Below are 18,711 nucleotides of genomic sequence, written 5' to 3' on the forward strand. Positions count from 1 at the left end.
CGGAGCCAGTCACGCATGTCAGCTGGGAGAGAGATCTGGGGTTTTGTGGGTGGCACGATGACCTTGTTTTTGTCTGTTGAGACTGAATCATGAAGCGGTCTTCTTTTGCCTCGCGTCATCACCGTGGCAGTGACCTTGTGTTGGTAACTGTGAGACTCTGCCCAGCCAAGCAGCATGGCTGTCAGTGAGGGCCAGGCCAGCACCTGGACATCAGCGCTGCTGTTCATTTTCACAGCGGGCCTGTGAGTCTTAAAAAGACACGCAGGTGTTTGCCAGGCAGAAGGAAACAGCATGAGCTGAATGGCATAGGCACTGATGCACAGTGGTGTTGGGGAGCTTGACACTGCGTGGGGCGTGGGTGGCAAGTGAGAACCGTGGGGAGGTGAGAGGACGAAATGTGGAAGGCCTGGAGTGATTAGAAATTAAAAATATATTTCTTTATTGATTTCAGAGAGGAGGGGAGCGGGAGAGAGAGAAACATCAATATGAGAGTCATTGATCGGCTGCCTCCTGCACGCCCCCTGCTGGGGATCGAGCCCGAAACCTGGGCAGGAGCCCTGACTGGGAATCGAACTCTGACTTCCAGGCTCATGGGTTGATGCTCAGCCACTGAGCCACACCGTCCGGGTCTGAGTGATTTTAAGTGGGGAGCTGAAGTGATCTGGTTTTGTGCTTTAGGAAAACTGGCAGCAGCTGTGTGAGATCTGTTCCCATTTCCTGCCCCGCGGCAGCAGCCCTTGCTCAGGTCTCCTGGCCCACCTGCTGTGTTCAGTGTGTCCTTATTTTTCTCCCTGCTTCCCATCTAAGTGTGGCCAGGGTGACTTTTCAGAACCACACACCTTATCTTGTCACTTGTTACTTAAAACCTTTTGGTTAACCATCAGACACCAGGCTGCTTGACACACCACACCTTTCGTGATCTGACCGTGGTGCCCTGGGTACTTCACTGCCCATTGCTGGTCTCCACTTGGATGTCTCAGAATGATCTCAAATTCATTATTCCAACTCTGTGCTCAAGATCACCTTCCCGTGCTCTCCTTGCCCCCCTCCACCTCAGTGAGTGGTCTGCTGTTCCTTCAGCCTCAGATTGAAAGGCAGGGTGATCCTGAGCTGTCCTTCACTCACCCCCCATGTGGTCAGTCACCAGGCCTTTGATTTTTATCTGCTGCATGTGCCTGGAATCTGCTTCCTTTTTCTTTTAATCCCCACCCAAGGATATTGTTTCCATTGCTTTTCAGAGAGAGTAGGGGGTGGGGGAGAGACAGACAGACAGAGACATCGATGTGAGAGAGACAGATTGATTGGTTGCCTCCCGCACGAACCCCAACGGACAGGGATCAGCCTGCAACCAGGGTACGTGCCCTCGGACAGAATCGAACCCAGGACCCTTTAGTCTGTGGGCTGACGCTCTAACTACTGAGCCTTTTCTTTACCTCTGCTTCTGCCACCTCTGTACACGCTAAGGCCACCTGGGGCCTGAGTTATGGCACTAGTCCACTTACTCACCTGCCCCACGTCATATCTCACTAAAGTGAGAGTTTTATTAAAGGCCCGCTTGATCGTGCCACTCCCCAGTGTGACGGCCTCTTACTGCTGTTAGAAGACCCAGCTCCTCACTTCACCTCACCCCTCCCCTCCCGTCTCCCCGCCGCCCTCTCAGTTCTTCAGGCGCGTCCTGTTCCTGCCTTCCCCGGGGCCCTCCAGCGTGCTTTCCCCCCTCCCTCGCTGGAGTAGTTCCACGTCATGTCAGATTAATGCTTTCATTCAGCATTCTCTGCTGACTGCCTGCTCGAGGCACTTTGTGGAGGCACTGTTCTAGTATAGAACAGAAGTGAACAAAACAGAACAGTTTCTTACAGGGCATTCGTTCCAGTGAGGCGCCAGCTGGGAAACCAGCAAGGCTTCTGGCGTGTCAGATGGTGGTCAGCGCCTGAGGACTGTTGGAAGGAGTTATCATCCGGGCTGGGACGGCCAGGGAGGGCTCCGCTGAGAAGGTCAGTGCTGGGGAAAGACTGGCGGGGCGTGAGGGAGGAGCCTGTGGATAAGTGGGGACATGGTGTCCCAGGCAGGGACAACAGAGAGTAGACCGGCCCCGAGGCAGGAGCTGGCCTGGCCTGAGCTGTTACCTGGACTGTGGGGACAGATGTTGCAGGCTCTTGTAAGGATCTAACTCTTACTCTGAGCGGGAGCCATTGGAGGATTTTGAATTGAAGAATGAACTGATTTGACTTGGGTTTTAACAAGATCACCTTAGCTTCTCTGCTGAGACCAAACTGCAGGGGGCAAGGATGGGAGCCAGGAGATCAGTTGGTAGGCTTTTGGGTTATCCCAGGGCCGAGAGGCTGGTGGTCTGGACCAGGGTGGTAGCGGTGGAGGTGCTGAGAACCTGGTAGGATACACTGTGCTGGCAGATTGGGTGTGGGGTGAGGCTGTGGAGTAGTCATGGATGACCCCATCTCAGATGGGGCTCCCTCAGGCAAGGAGGCCTCTCTGACACCCACAGACCTGCACATATATCCTGTGCACCTCCTCCATGGGAACCGGCCATTTGTAATTCACACATCCATTGTTTAGTGTTTGTCTCCCACTAGAATAGTATTTGTCGGTGGCTAAAGTGGTTAGGAACTGAATGTGAGTGCTCAAGATTCTGTTACCCTCCGAGGTGTTAAACATCCGCTTTTCAGTGGTCTGTATGTTTAGAAACCAACCAGTGCTGTAAGGCTGAAATGCCATTTTGAGAATTACAGAAATGAATCTAATTTCTCAACCAGATTGAAACTGTCCCCGGACATGCAGGTAGTCACAGGATCACCTCGGGGGAAAGGCAGCGTTGTCCGCAGGCCTGGGCCTTCCCAGCACACTGCCCATCGCAGGTGCCTGAGAGCAGGGCTAAGACTGACCCGAGCATTGGTTCTCTACCCCCACCCCTGCCCGTGAGAACACTTGCCACTTAGAACCAGGACACTGCGTTGAGAAATTAGCTGCCAGACTTGCTCATGGAGAAAGTCAAATAAATCCTGGATGTGTTTTCTCCCATTTAAAAAAAAAGGAATTAATTAAATACCTGTGAAAGGTAATGATCTTAGATCTAGATTAGTATCATTCACACCATTTTTTTCTCTTAAAAACTTAATTTTTTAAATGACAAAGTGAGAAGTTTCTGCAAAATGATTCTCGAAAGAGGTTATATGTTTTCATTCCCATATGTGGCAAATGAGATGCTAACCATAGGATCTCCTGGGTCTCCAGTGGCTGCCAGCTGGCATGTGAAGAGTAGTCCCTCTCTCTAATTGGTGTTTCTCTAATCCCTGGTGGGACTGAGCACTTTAAGGCTGCTCACTGTCATTGATACTTTTTATGTGAATCCTTCCTCCAGTCATTCTCCAACTGGGTTGTTGTCTTTTTCTTGTTTGCTTATTTGTACTTTTGTTTTCTGCATAAAAGAACGTTTTATATGAGGGATGGTAATCCTTGGCCTCTGTTGCATATTTTCTCTCATGGATGGTGGGTGTTCACTTTAGCTTGTCAGTACATTTCATAATTCAGAAATTGTGAATCTCTGTGGTGCAAAATCTGACAGCTAACTTTATGGCTTGCGTTTTTGAGCAATGCTTTGAAAGGCCCTTCTCAATCAGTACATTTTCTTTTGGCACTTACAGTTTTGTCTCTTATGCCTAAATCATTCATCTCTTTTATGTAAAGTGTAGCAGTTTTAACTTGGTTTTGTCTGAGAGTTTTAGCCAGTTGTCCTTACACCATCTATTAAATGGTCCATATTTCCCATTGATCTAAAGTGACACATGTAACATACAAGTTCTTACACGCTTTGGCACAGCAGTGGCATTCTTGACTTCCAGTTGAAATGGCTTTGCTAACTGGGAGATGGGCCGGACCTTTAAGTGTTGGCTGGACAGTCAGTGCTTCTGGCATCCTTTTGTTTTCTTGGGCACCTTAAGGGGGCTGGTCATTCTAGGATTGCGGCCTTGAGCTGGTAGAAACTCTTAGGGTTTGTTCAGGTCTTTATGTTACAGGCCACGGTGGCAGCCTAGTTGAGAAGACGCTCAGAGGAGCCTGGCTCATGTTTGGTGAGGAGAGTCCTTGTCCGTGGAAAGTGGCTTGGTCCTTTTTGTGCTGTGTGACTGTACCTGGATTTGTTTGTTGCTTCACTGGATGGGGGACATTTGGGTTGTGTCCGGTTTGGGGCCACTGTGAGTAGGCTGCGATGAACATTCTTACATGTCTTTCCTTTCTCCTGGATAAACGTCTAGGATAGAATTGCGTAGTCATTGGCTGGGTGTATGTTTAATTGCCAGACTAATTTCCACAGTGCTTTATCAGCTTACACTTCCCACCAGGAATGTGTGAAAATTGCAGTTGCCCTGTATCCTTGTTAACATTCATTATTGTCAGTGGGGTGAAGTTGCGTCTCACTATCATTTTATGTTGCATTTCCCTGGTGACTAATGATGTTAAACACCTTTTTATGTGCCTATTGGCACAGTTTTGTGAACTGTCTGTCCAAGTCTTTTGCCCATTTTTATTGATGATGTCATTGTTGGTTTTAACTTATATTGTAGTTCATTATATAGCTGGATGGGAGTCAAGTCAGATAGATGTATTGTACATATACATTCATGTATAGGAAAATAAAATTTGTTTTTTCTTAATCCTTACCCAAGGATATTTTTTCCATTGGTTTTTAGAGAGAGTGGAAGGGAGGGAGAGAGAAAAAGAGAGAGAAAGAAACATCGATGTGAGAGAGACACATTGATTGGATGCCTCCCACAGGTGCCCCATCCGGGGCCGGGGATCGAACCTGCAACCCGGGTATGTGCCCTTGACCTCTGGTGCATGGGCCGATGCTCTAACACTGGCCAGAGTGGAAAATGAAATTTAAAAATATTATTTATAATAGCATCAAAAATGTCACACTCTAAGAATAAATCTAATGAAAGGTATGAAACACCTTTACACAGAAAACTATATAACATTGCTGAGAGAAATTGAAGAAGACTTACGTAAATGGAAAGTATACTTTGTTCACACATTAGAAGACCTGGTGTTGGTGAGATTTCGGTTCTACCCAGATTGATCCACAGAGTCAGTGCAATCCCAGTCAATATCCTATCCACCTTTTTTAGAAATTAGTAAGTTGATTCTAAAATGTATATAGTAGAAACACAAAGGATCTAGAACACCCAAAAAATCTTCTCAAGAAGAACAAAGGTGGAGGACTTACACTGCTAATACTACTCAATTTAAAGACTTACTATAAAGCTGCATTAATCAAAACAGTGTGGCCTTGGCATAAAGATAGATCAGTGAGGCGGAACAGAGTTCAGAAATACACCTATGCACATACTGCTAGTTGATTTTTACACGCAATGCAAAACTCAGTGGGGGAAAGGAAAGTCTTTTTCACCAATGATTGTGGATCAACTGGATGTTCAAGTGGATTTGGGATGGTTCATAAACTTAAATGTAAAAGCTAGAACCATACAGCTTCTATGTGAGAACATCAGAGAGAATTTTGGCATACACACTAATCACTAAGGGAAAACAGATGTGCTAGGAAAGTGGCGAGGCAAGCCACAGACTGGGAGATGATATTCAGAGTACGTGTTCTTAATGTTTTATTCTTTCCAAAAGTACTTCAGCATTGTTCGGGTCCATGCATCTTGTTATATCCTGTATTGACTATTTTGGGGGTTAATGTTAGATAAGGGACATTGTACCAGGGGACTGACTGGATTCTCCTTATTTCATCCTCTTGTGAATGTCAATTCCTGTGTCCGCTTTGCCCACCATACAGTGACTGCTTACAATAAACACAGTAGGTCTTAGATCACGTTAGTCCTCGTAAATTATTTAGGTGTGAGGTGAAGCCAAAGGCAATACCAGGAGTCTCTCCTTTGGAAGGGACTAGCCTGTGAGACTTCTTGGTTATGAGGCCTGGTGTTTCATTAATTAATTAAAAAAAATTTTTTATTGATTTCAGGTAGGGAGAGGTAGGGGTAGGGAGAGGGGGAGAGAGAGAAACATCAGTGATGAGAGAGTGATTGATCTGCTGCCTCCTGCACACCCCCTATTGGGGATCGAGCCTGCAACCTGGGCATGTGCCCTGACTGGGAAGTGAACCTCAATCTCCTGGATCCTAGGTTGATGCTCAACTGCTGAGCTACGCTGGCTGGGTGAGGCCCAGTGTTTTAGGTGAGTCAACTGTTAGGCCTTGCACATCTACTTAGGAATGTGGCAAGAAGCTTTCAAGAGCTCACAAGAGGGGAAACAAATCCAAACTCTGTTTAGGTATAGAGTCTATTGCCCTGCTTCCTGGCTTTCATTTCTAAACCAAGCATAAAACCTACAGGAAAATAGAAACTAAAAAATGAAACAAAAGATGTAGAAGAACAACAGTAAAATTTAAAATTTGAGGTAGAATGATATCTTAAAGACCATAGCAGAATGCAGTAAAAATCCCAAACTTGAGAACAAATGCTAAGAATGTTCAGTTGATTTTTGCAGTTGCATTTTATATGGATATGCATATATACGCACACATACATATATAGACACGTATACATACACACATACGTACACATGCATACCTGCATATACACACATACATACACATACACAGTACAACCACACATACACACATACACATACACACACACATATACATACATCCCTACGTACACATACATATCTACATAATACCCATACATATATACACAATACATAATATATACATAGCGGTGGGCAAAAGTAGGTTTACAGTTATGAGGGCGAGAGACACAGGCTAGAAACACTGGGAAGTTGGACTCACGGAACTGGTGGTCAGATGCGCTTGTCTGCCCCGATGCGTCTCCCCACCATGTCCAGTGTACTGATGAGGTCAGTCCCAGGCTCCTGCCAGGCTCTGTGTGACCTGAGCCTGCTTCTCTCTCCAACCTCTTGCCTGGTTTCTCCTGCTTCCTACTGCTCTCCAGCCCCCTGCCTACTTTCTGCCACTGGGAGACTCCAAGGCCATTCCCATGCTAGAGTGTTTCTGTTGGTTGGTTGTCCTGCCGGCAGGCCCTTTGCACAGTGACCCTCTCCATTCTCTAGGGCTCAGCTGGGCCATCCCCTTTCCAGAGAGGCCTTCCCTTTCCCCTCCTCTCAGGAAGATCCCTTTATTTGCCATGTTACTCATGCCCTTCATTGGTCATAATCTCGTATTGATCCTTGCCTCTGGCTCTTTCCCGTCTTGGTCACCACTCTATCCCCAGGGCCTGGCACTGAGCAGATGATAAATACTGCTTGACTGAGTCAGTGGTGTGAGATGGACTGATACTACAGAGTCGAGAGGAATAGACGTTGCTCTGTGCGATCCACCAGGGCAGTAATAGTCAACGAGGCCGCTCGGGGGGAGGCCAGCTGGTCAGCTTCCCAGCAGGTGTTTCGCAGTGGAGTGAGTGGCTCGCTGCCCTGGATTCTTGTGCTGGATGTTGGAGGTGACTAGATCATTTCCAAGGCCCCTTCCAACCCTTTAACTGTTTGATGGTGTTCTCATCACTGGGCTAATGTTCTTCCTTCAACACAGAATGGCATTGACCACTAGATGGCTCCTGTGAAATCTGTTCATCAAACTCAGTGAGAAAACTTATTTCCCCCTACACAGATGTGAAACAAAAGCTTCACAAAAGTCTGATCCCATACAATGTGTAATGCACACCAGTGTTTTCTGTTTTACTCTATTCTACATTTAAAAAAAATTTATTTTATTTTTGTTAATCCTTACCTGAGGATATTTTTTCTATTGATTTAGAGAGAGAGGGAGAGAGTGTGGGGGAGAGAGACATCGATGTGCGAGAGATACATCGGTTTTCTCACTGGGGCCCTGCCGGGGCCAGGGGTCGAAACTGAAACCCAGGTATGAGCCCTTGACTTTTTGGTGCTCAGGCCAACGTTCTACCACTTAGCCACACCTGCCAGGGTTTTACTTCATTTTTTTTTTTTTTTAATATGTCTTTATTGATTTCAGATAGAGGAAGGGAGAGGGTGAGAGAGAGATAGAAACATCAGTGATGAGAGCGTTATTGATCGGCTGCCTCCTGCATGCAAGCCTGCAACCTGGGCATGTGCCCTGATGGGGAATCGAACCACGATCTCCTGGATCCTAGGTTGACCATCGACTCCTGAGCTGCGCCCAGTTGGACATCTACTTCATTTTTTAAATGCAGGTTTTCAGGCTGTTCCGTTGATTTCATGATATTGATGGGTCATAACTCACTGTTCGTAAAATGCTTTTTTGGGCTCCTGAGCCAGTTTACACTTGTAATACTCTGGTTTCTTTGGACAGTCCGGCTTATAGCAAGTGGTGTTTGTAGGGAGCACTTTGTATGTTTCTGTGTTGAGTGGCTGCATTGAGTAGTGATCACAGCTGTTTTCTTATAAGTGTCTGTGGTGGTGTAAACATAAATGCTAGATACTGTGGGGGTTAGGGTACCTATTGCAGTCAGGGCTGCAGTAAGCCTTGTCAGTAGATATAAAGAAAAGAAGAGACAGTATCTGCTTCTGGGAGCTCAGAACCTATCTGGGAGACATAACCCCCCCCCCCCCCCCGCTTAGGTTTCAGCTTACTTATTGAGCAACATGGAAATGAGTGCATTACTCGGACATTAGGTAGGATGCTTTAGGCTGAAAGCAACAGAAGCCTGGCTCAAGTTGGCTCCAAGGATGAAGACATTTACTGTCTCACAGAATGTCCTTTGAGTGGTAGAACAGGCTCCAGGCCCACAGTGGGATGGCATGGCCTCGTCAGTGGTCCGAAGGCTGGTACCACTCATGGTTGCCGGAAGACTTCCAGTGTAACCCGCCCGGGCTTCAGCTCCTGGACTTGGAACACTGGAGATTTAACTCCTTGTGGTGTAGACTGGGGTACAGAGAGTTTAGGCTACTATAGCATTTTGCAGGTTGTAGTTGTTGTGTTTGTTCCTGGTCTCCCCACTTGAACCCCCTTAAGGAATGTGAAGTGACTGGATCCAGATATAGAGTGAGGACAAAACTTAGGTTGTCACTAGTGATGTTTGCCAAATGTTTCTGAACTTCCTTTCTTTGCGACACAGAATTTTTTGGCTCTCTGACTAAAAGCTTTAGCCAGTGAGTTTGCTGAGTGAGTAAATTGTTGTAAGTCCTGTATAGATGATGGGATGAGGTTGTTTGCTGTTTAGGGTTCTGGGAGAGGAATTAGTGATAAGAGGAAAGACCGAGGTGAGTAATGGTCCTGTGGGAGCGTGATGGGCAGTCTGTGTAATAGAAAGGTGGATGGGTGAGTCTGTTTAAATGTGTAGCAGAGCACTGAATGTGCATTTGGTGGCCTTTGAGGTCGATACTTTTCTTCTGGATCCTTGACCTGGTTCCTGGGGACATGGCCACGAACCTTGGCCAGAATATACACTAATCTTTACTCACACGCCTTTTCTTTCATTCCTTTCAGGTTTGCAGTGAGCATTGGCTACTGGGACGACCCTTACATCCAGCATCTTGTGAGGCTGTCTAAAGAGAGGAAGGCTCCTGAAATTAACAGAGGCAAGCAACCCTCTTCTCCCCAACAACTCCTTGTCAGCTGAGTGGCCTGAAGTTTTAGGGATTTATTCTTAAAAGGAGTTCCAGTATGCACTGTCTCCAACAGTATATGAAAGTGCTCATTTCCCAACATCCTCACCAACACACCATATTAAGAAACTTCCAATTAAAAAATTATTTTTATTTTTAAAACAGCTTTTATTGTGGAAAATTTCAAACCGTGCAAAGGTGGAATCAAATGTGGATCAGTTTCAGTAATTATCAAATTTTGGCCATCAGTGTGAAACTTTTTTAAAAAAATATATTTTTATTGATTTCATAGGAAGGGAGAGGGAGAGAGAGATAGAAACATCAATGATGAGAGAGAGTCATTGATCTGCCAACTCCTGCCCCCCTCCACCCCCCGGGGACTGAGCTCGTAACCTGGTCATGTGCCCTGACTGGGAATCGAACTTTGATCTCTTGGTCTCACACCATCCCGGCCAGTGTGAAACTTTTTAATCTTTGTTAATCTGATACTGAGAAGTGGTATATTAGAGAAGTTTTATTTTTATTCCTTTTCCGGGTAAGTTCGGAGATCATTTTCACATGTTGAAAAGCCATTTATATATCTTTCACTGTGAAGTGTCTGCTCGCCTAAGGCATGACTTTTTGTTGCCTTATTGCATGATTGGTGAAACCATTAGGCTCTTTAAGTACTTTCTATCAGGGAAGTCAAAGGACTTGACAGGCCCGACCTTGTCTCAGCCAGACTGAGAAATTAACCAAGTGAGGACCATTGCTGTGTGTACCGGGAGTCCTGGCCCTGAAGACTGGATCCTGGAGGGGTGTCTGTAAGAAAAGCAAAGACATTTGAAAATGGGCCTTTCTGAGAATAACGGCATGGTATTTACTTGGAGCTGAGGGTGAAACAGGCATTAGTAAGCTTGAGCAGAGCCTGGCCAAGAGGTCTTCAGCTTCCCCCCTGTGCGCCTCCCTCCTCCTCCTCTCTCTGGCTCTGAATCTCTAGTTTGGGGACCTACACCCGACTAGGAGAGTGCTTCCCAAACAGCGTGTGGTAAGGCTATGTATTTTTCCAATACCCAATCCATTGAAACAATTTACTAGAGAAATAAATGAAGAAGACATACAAAATATAAGTGCAAATGATGAGTAGATTCCACAGGCATAAAAATCCTGTGAAGCTGCAATAAAAGTTTCTAAATGCTACTCTCAAATTTGGTTCTTAAAACACTCACACTCTGAGCAGCAGGGCTCCCAAGCGCGGGCAGATCCATCCTTCCTTCCTTCCTTCCTTCCTTCCTTCCTTCCTTCCTTCCTTCCTTCCTTCCTTCCTTCCTTCCTTCCTTCCTTCCTTCCTCCCTCCCTCCCTCCCTCCCTCCCTCCCTCCCTCCCTCCCTCCCTCCCTCCCTCCCTCCCTCCGCTGTGTCCCATATTCCAGCCCGGCATAGCAGGCCGTGTTCTCAGGGAGCCTGTGCCTGTGCCTGTGCCTGCTGCCCCAACCTGACGCCCTTTGATACAGGTGGAGCCTCTAACCTGCAGGGCCGATGTGAAAGCAGCGTGATGAGAAACACCACTGTCTTTGCTTTGAGATTTGTCTGCTGAATTCTCTGACTTAAAAATACTGTTTGCCATTAGATTTTGCAATTTGAGTTTTACCAGGTACTGGCTAGCTTTCTCTGTGGCTGTGAAAAAGGTCAAGAGGTGAGATTCCCAGAGGTCATTTGGAGGAGGAACATTTAGATCAGATGTTTTAATGTAAAACCCTTTTCCTCCTTAAGTCAAATTATAGGACATTTTATTTCTCTTAAGATAGTTGATTCCACCATTAAATAGATTGTGCTCCGTTTGGTTCAGACAGCTTTAAAAAAGGGAAGAGAATCTGAAAGTTGCATGTCTCAGGTAAAGTCTGCAGCCGCACTGCCGACCCTGAGGGGGGCGGAGTGTTCTGTTCTGCTCTTCAGGTGGCTCTGCAGGGTCCCTGTTGTCAGCGCTGAGGGACAGATTGTTTCTCTCTCTCTTTCTTAGGATATTTTGCTCGAGTGCATGGCATCAGTCAGCTTACAAAGGCATTTCTACAGAAGACAGAATGTCACTGTCAAATTATAAACCTTGGGGCTGGGATGGATACCACCTTCTGGATATTAAAGGTAAGTTAAAATTCCTCTTCCTTTTTCTTCAGTTGTTTGCATTTAATTTTTGAAGATTTTTACCTGGTTCAAAAAATTTTTAAAAAATCTATTAAAACAAATGCAGTGACAACCCATCTGCCTCCTGTCCCTAGCGCTTGCATGCCCTAGCCACCAAGCCCCGTGCTCCATCGCACCAGGTCCTCGTGAGGAATGTGGGGCTTGTTTCTCATCTTTTGCTGTCACGTGCAGGGCCTTAATGAAAATCTGTACGTTTTCCTCTGCAAGTGTAGAGATGTATCAGGAGAAAACATGCTATTAGTGGAATTGGCAAGACAGAGCACACGCATTAGTAATGTTGATGATAAGATATTATTGTCAGCATAACTGTCTGTGAAATTTGGAGAATCGCACAACTGGGTGATGGTAACGTGACGCAGGGCCCTTTTGTAGCCATTCTTTTTTAAAAAAATATGTTTTTATTGATTTCAGAGAGAGGAAGGGAGAGGGAGAGAGAGAGAGAGAAACATCAATGATAAGAGAGAGCCATTGACGGCTGCCTCCTGCATCCTCCCTACTGGGGATGGAGCCTGAAACCTGGGCATGTGCTCTGGCCGGGAATTGAACCATGACCTCTTGGTTTATGGGTTGACGCTCAACCACTGAGCCAATCTGGCCGGGCTGTAGCCATTCTTTGACTGGTACCCTTAATTGCCCTCCTAGGGTTCAAAACAGGTCTACTCAGTCACTCATATGAAGGGGAACTTGAGTCTAGTTAGAGGAGAACCAGAACTACAGTGCTGGTCTTTGACTCCTGGGCTTGAATTTTACCACCAAACCCTTTCCCTACAAAGACCTCATGGTTGAATTTCCTTTTTTATAGGTTTGTACAGATTTTTTCTTGGTTCTTCTGTGAGGTGGTCACAAGGCAGTAACGGGTACATGCATTTCCCAGATTTCTTGCAGACACACAAAGATAAGTTAGAGTGTATGGGTGTAACCTGGCCTGCATGTCTGTCTGGTCCATAGCAGCTCACCTGATAAGGGCTGTGGTCCTCAGAGCTCCCAACCTTTCCCTTCCTGAAGCAAGAACTCAGCGTCCTCCACTTGGTTGTAGGATTAAGTGCTTGCCTCTGCATTCTCCATTCAGATAAGAATAACTCACATTGATGAAGTGCTTTTACAAACAGGATCTCATGAGTTCATGCGAGAGCTCTGTGAGGGGGGTGTGTGCAGACGGGCCTGCGAGAGCTGTCTTTTCCAGATTGGCCAGCCAGTGGCATGTGAATGTGGGACAGCTTGACCCAGATTCCTTGTTCTTTACCTGCAGCCCTGTGCTTGTTTGGAGGCATCTTTTCTGTGGGTTGATTGAGCCTCTAACGCAGTGAGCATGACGTGGCACAGGCACTGGACAGAATGCAGGGAGAGAGTGTGAGGGGTGGTCACGGGCCTCTGGAGAAATCCCTCCTCTGGGCCTGACACCTTTTGACTTGGTCAAGTTTGTTTTTTTCCTGCCATGCTGATGGGTTAATAATGAATAAATCTGAGATTTTTATTTCTGAGCAGGGTCCACTGAGGCTCATGTGCCCCTTCCAAGAAGAAGGGTGTCTACCAGTAGTGAGGAAGGAGATAGCACAGTGTCTGAAAGTCCTTTGTGGAAGTGTTTTTGTTGCTTGAAAGTGTTTTTTAAAAACATAAAGTTCCTCTTTTTACAAAAAACAAAAGTATGGTTGTTGCTTTTTTAGAGTGGAGACCGCAGGGGCCCCATCTGGCCTGCTTTCTGTTTCTGTGAATCAGGTTTATGGGAGAGCAGCCCCTCCCATGTAGGTACATCCCTGTGGCTGCTTTGGCACAGTACCCGAGGAGGTGAGCAGTGAGGACAAGACACCCTGGGGCCTGCGAAGACTAAAATACTTCCTGGCTCTTTATGAGAAGTCTGCTAATCTCTGTAGAGACACATTTGCTGCTCTGAAAGGGTAGGAAAATTGTGTCCATCGGTCTCATCTCATGCAACTTGCGCCTGGTGTGTTCCCCCGGCTGTGGGAGCCGAGGCTTAGCCGGAGTTCCAGGCTTTCTGCCACTGCTGCTGTGTGACTCACTCATGAGCTCTAAGGGGCTAGCTAGACGTCAGAAAGCCCATTTCATTCACTGGAGAAAACAAATTAAACACAAAGTCAACTGGCCACAAAACCCGGTCATGTGCTGAATAGGTCTTCATGGTCTGACACACCCAGAAAATGCAAGTTTTCTTTTTTCCTGTTTTTCCCCCCTCTTTCTTTCTTTGCATTGTAACAGTTGATAAAAATCTTTTGTTTTTTTACTAAAATAAACCTGTTCAGGGGAACAACTACTAGATGAATTTAAGGGTTTTATGCACCTTATAGAGGTTACAGTTGATTTCCTTATAAAAAACGTTTTCAAGAACCTGTGCAGAACGGTCAGGAATTCCGTAGAGCACAGCTGATGAGAACAGTCCATGACTATTCAGCCTTCACAGCCTTCTCCATGGGCGAGCACCATCCTGTACCTCTCAGTCACACACCGGGTTGAAGGTATGTGGAGAATGGTCATGAGACACCTCTATAGCTGCCTGCTGTGAACCACTCGCCTTCTCCATGGGAACCACCATGGTCTGCACGTGGGCCGGGGCAGATAGACTCCTTGCAGAGCTGGTGTCGCAGGTGTGTGTACTCGCTGCTGCCTAGAGGGCTGATCCTAGATGCGGCTGTGGTGACATGGTATGGGGGCTGTGGGACATGTCGTTGAGGCTGCATCCACAAAGGACTTTGCACCTGGTAGGTGGGTACAGAAGACACAACAGCTGGGTATAAGAGAAGTTTGAGCGACACTGTGGTGAAGGGTAAAATTACTCTTGTCCTTTTCTTTCTCTCTCTCTGCCCCTCCACCTTCCCCTTTTTCCTGACGACCATCCTCCATGTGGGAGGGGGAAGGCTGGATCCCACAATTCTGATATTTGCTTTTAGGGGCCCCCTGCCTGCTAGGAATTGCTTGCTCATAATTTCTGCCTCTATTGTGCAGCTGCAGGGGTGGTTCTGCTGCGCTCTCTAGCTGTTTTCCATCTCTTGTTACTGTCTGCATTGCGGTGCCCTTACCTGCCCAGGTGCTCAAGTCAGAAACCAGGGTGTCAGCCTTGCCCTTCATCCAATCCTGCACCAGTGAAGCTACCAGGTTCTGCAAGGCAGCAACTTACTTTTTTTTTAAAATCTTTATTGTTGAAAGTATTACAGATATCCCCCCTTTTTCTCCCCATTGATCCCCTACTCCCTGCAGCCGCCCCCCCTTCTCCAGACCTTCACCACACTGTTGTCTGTGTCCATGGGTTATATATATAAGCATATAAGGTCTTTGATTAATCTCTCCCCAACCACTCCCTTGCCCCCGCCTTCCCACTGAGATCTCAGTCTGTTCCATGCTTCTGTGTATCTGGATCTGTTTTGTTCCTCAGTCTGTTTTGTTTATTAGATTCCACATATGAGTGAGATCATGTAAAACTGAATCAGGAAGAATCAGAAAACCTGAATAGGCCGATAACAACTGATGAAATCAAAGCAGTAAAAAAAAAACCTCCCAGCAAACAAAGCCCTGGTCTGGATGGCTTCACAGGGGCGCTTTCTAATTCTTTAAGTTGTAGGGTTTGATAGTTTACTAAAACTTTTTCTTCATTTTTGAGGAAGGCCTGCAGTGCTATGAACTTCCCTCTTAGGACTGCTTTCTCTGTGTCCCATAGATTTTGGGTGGTTGTGTGTTCATTTTCATTTGTTTCCAGGAAGTTTTTGATTTCTTTTTTGATCTTATTGGTAACTCATTCCTTGTTGAATAACATGCTGTTTAGCCTCCATGCGTTTGAATGTTTTTGAGTGTTTTTACTGTAGTTGATTTCTAATTTCATGCCCTTGTGATCTGAGATGCTTGATAGGATTTCAATCTTCTTGAACTTGTAGAGACTGGTTTTGTGTCCTATCTTTGAGAATGACCCATGTGCCCTTGAGAGGAACGTATATTTTGCAGCTTTGGGGTGAAATGTTCTGTAAATATCAATTAAATCCATCTAATATAGTGTGCCATTTAGTCAGTGTTTCTGTGTTGACTTTTTGTCTGGAAGATCTATCCAGGGAAGTCAGTGGGATGTTAAAGTCCACAACTATGTATTGCTGTTGATCTTTCCCTTAAAGTCCTCAAGGTCCTTATTTATTGCCTATATTGATAGGTTCTTATTTATTGCCATTTTAATTCTTTATGCCTATGTTTCTCTATTTCTTATTATTATAGCAATCCCTTTAACATTTCTTGCAATGCTTCTATTTCTACTTCTAATTACAGCAGTCCCTTAACATTTTCTGCAATGCTGGTTTGGTGGTGATAAACTCTTTTAGCCTTTTTTTTTTGTCTGGGAAGCTCTTTATTTCACCATCTATTTTGAATGATAGTCTTGCTGGATAGAGTAGTCTTGGTTTCAGACCTTTGTTTTGCATTACCTTGAATACTCCATGCCATTCCCTTCTGGCCTGTAGAGTTTCTGATGAGAAGTCAACTGACAGCCTTATGGGAGCTCCTTTGTAGGTAACAGATTGCTTTTCTTTTGCTGCCTTTAAGATTCTCTCCCTGTCTTGAATTTTTTGCATTTTAATTATGATGTGTCTGGGCATGGGCGTCTTTGGATTCTTCTTGCTTGGGACTCTCTGTGCCTCCTCAGTTTGTATGACTTTTTCCTTTGCCATGTTAGGGAAATATTCTGCCATTATTTTTTCAAATAGGTTCTCTACCCCTTGCTTACTTTCAGCTTCCTCTGGCATTCCTGTGATGCGAATATTGTTACATTTCATGTTGTCCCACAGCTCCCTGAGACTGTCCTCTTGTTTTTTAATTGTTGTTTTTTCTTTTTGCATCTCTGATTGAGTGATTTTTTTCTACCTTCTCTTCTAATTCACTGATCCAGTCCTCAGCTTCCTCTAATCTGCTGTTTATTCCTTCCAACGTATTCTTTATTTCTGCTATGTCATTCTTAATTTCCTTCATAGTTTCTGTACCTTTTTTCATGCTATTGAGCATCCTTACAATCAGGATTCTGAACTCTGTATCTGATAGATTGCTTCTCTTTGTTTTATTCAGCTCTTTTTCTGGAGACTTCTCTTGTTATTTCATTTGGGACTTGTTTTTTGTTCTCCCCATTTTGGCTACCTATTTGGGTTTGTTTCTATGTATTCGGTAGGCCTGCTACTACTCTCAGTCTTTTTGGATGGTCTCTGGTGCAGACCAGTGTCAGATGCTGTTTGACTGGCCTTGAGTACCCTGTTTGGTGCTATCAACAACCCACGGCTTGAAGTCCCTTCTGTTGGGACTGGGTGCTGTTGGACAGGACTGAGATGCACACCAAAGCCTGCTTTTCCAAGGTCTGGATCCAGAAGCAGATCAGGCAAAGACTCAAAGCCTTCTGAGTCTCCCTCTGTCTGAATCTGTTAATGAGCCTCAGGCTTTAGAAACTCCAGGGGTTAGAGCCAGTGATTTTCTAGCAGGGTGGGGCAATTGCTTCCCCCTCAGGCAAAAGCTGCTTGGAAGATAAATGTCTGCCTTTGCAGTATGGAGGAATGACCAGGCACAGGAATCTTGAGGGGTGCCCTCTGAGCTTTTTCTCCAGAGTCCACAACCCTAGGTTTTCCTTGCACAGCTCCAGTCCACTCTGCCCTCCCTCTGCTGGAGCCCAAGGTGAGTAGCTGCACATGAAACTTTGTGTGTTGGCTCTTTAAGAGGGTGTCTGCATTTCCATCTGTATATCCCTGGCAGACAGAAACCTGGCTGCTTTTCACAGCCAGATGTTATGTGGGCACCTTTCTCAGTTCTGGTGCTCTGGGCTGGGGAGCCTGGCCTGGGGTTTAGGCCCCAGAGTCTCAGTAGCAACCCCCCACAGCTGAGATCTCCCTCCGGACCTTCAGCTGCTGCCTGTTGGAGCCCAGCCAGCCCTCTTGCACCTCTGCACTTCCTACCAGTCTCTGTGTGGTCTCCCCTTTTCCTCCTTGTTCATGAGGGTGCTCTCCAGCCTGTCTTCAGTTACAGTTGATTATTCAGGATGGTTTTTCTATAGTTGTTATTCCAGTTTGGTCCTGGGAGAGTGTCAGTGTAGCTTCCACTCAGTCCACCGCCATCTTTAATCTCTCCAGTAACTTTCTTTTCTTTCTTCTCCATCTTTTTAAAAAATACGTAGTTTCTGGAATATAGTGCAGGTGGGCACAAGGGGGTTAAAAGTGTCTATGGAGGGAGACACTGGGCATGTGGGCCAGGTGTGAAGCGTCTTGTCCTTGCTGGGTCTAAGAGGCATGAGGAGCTCCTGCAACGTGACATGCATCCTTTAGTGACACCAGAGGGGTATTTTACAGTCCGTGCAGGTGTGACAGCTGACAGGGAGAGGAAGCATTGGAGAATGGTCCCAATCAAGCTAGCAAAAGACGCAAAGGGAAGCAGAGCCGTGTGTCCGTGTGTCTGTGTTTCTGTTTGCCTTTCACACTTTTTTACTGCAGCCCAGAGTAGAACATAAATGTATACCCCAAGCCAGGACCCACATCTGTGTACCTCTGTCTGTAAGTGATAAAGGCACATAGGTGGTGCTGACTGTCACTCTTGTATTTCCTCAGTAATTCTCACAACTCCATGAGGTGTTATCATTACTTTTCACATTGGGAAACCTTGGCCCAGGGAGTTGAGTGCGTTTCCCGAGGCGTCACAGCAAACAGGTGGTGGAGTTGGGATTTGAACCCTTGCCCCTGGGCTCTACAGTGCCTGTTCTTTATCTCTCCATATACTCCACTCACAGAAAAAAGTAAATGTATCACAAAATAATACTAGCCCTCATTACATGCTTTTTCTTTTCTTTTTTCCCCCTGATACTGGCTATTTTATTCTATTTCATCCCAAACTGCTGGGCGGACCCACTACATACATTGATTTCCTCACCCAGGCTGTTAGGTCCCAAGCTGCTTTTTGGAAAATACTGCCCTGTCCT

General features: G+C 45.9%; 1 protein-coding gene across 2 annotated transcripts in view; it reads left to right on the top strand.

Moving 5' to 3' along the window:
- Nucleotides 1-18,711, top strand: part of LCMT1 (leucine carboxyl methyltransferase 1) — a 40,773-nt gene that overhangs the window by 2,765 nt on the left and 19,297 nt on the right. For both annotated transcript variants that reach the window (XM_016222713.2, XM_016222714.2), the window contains exons 2-3: nucleotides 9,479-9,570; nucleotides 11,596-11,717. In XM_016222713.2, the coding sequence (XP_016078199.2) occupies nucleotides 9,479-9,570; nucleotides 11,596-11,717 (214 nt within the window). The remainder of the gene's footprint in view (nucleotides 1-9,478; nucleotides 9,571-11,595; nucleotides 11,718-18,711) is intronic.

Source organism: Miniopterus natalensis, chromosome 3 (genome assembly GCF_054644295.1).
Source record: "Miniopterus natalensis isolate mMinNat1 chromosome 3, mMinNat1.hap1, whole genome shotgun sequence".
Taxonomy (NCBI): domain Eukaryota; kingdom Metazoa; phylum Chordata; class Mammalia; order Chiroptera; family Miniopteridae; genus Miniopterus; species Miniopterus natalensis.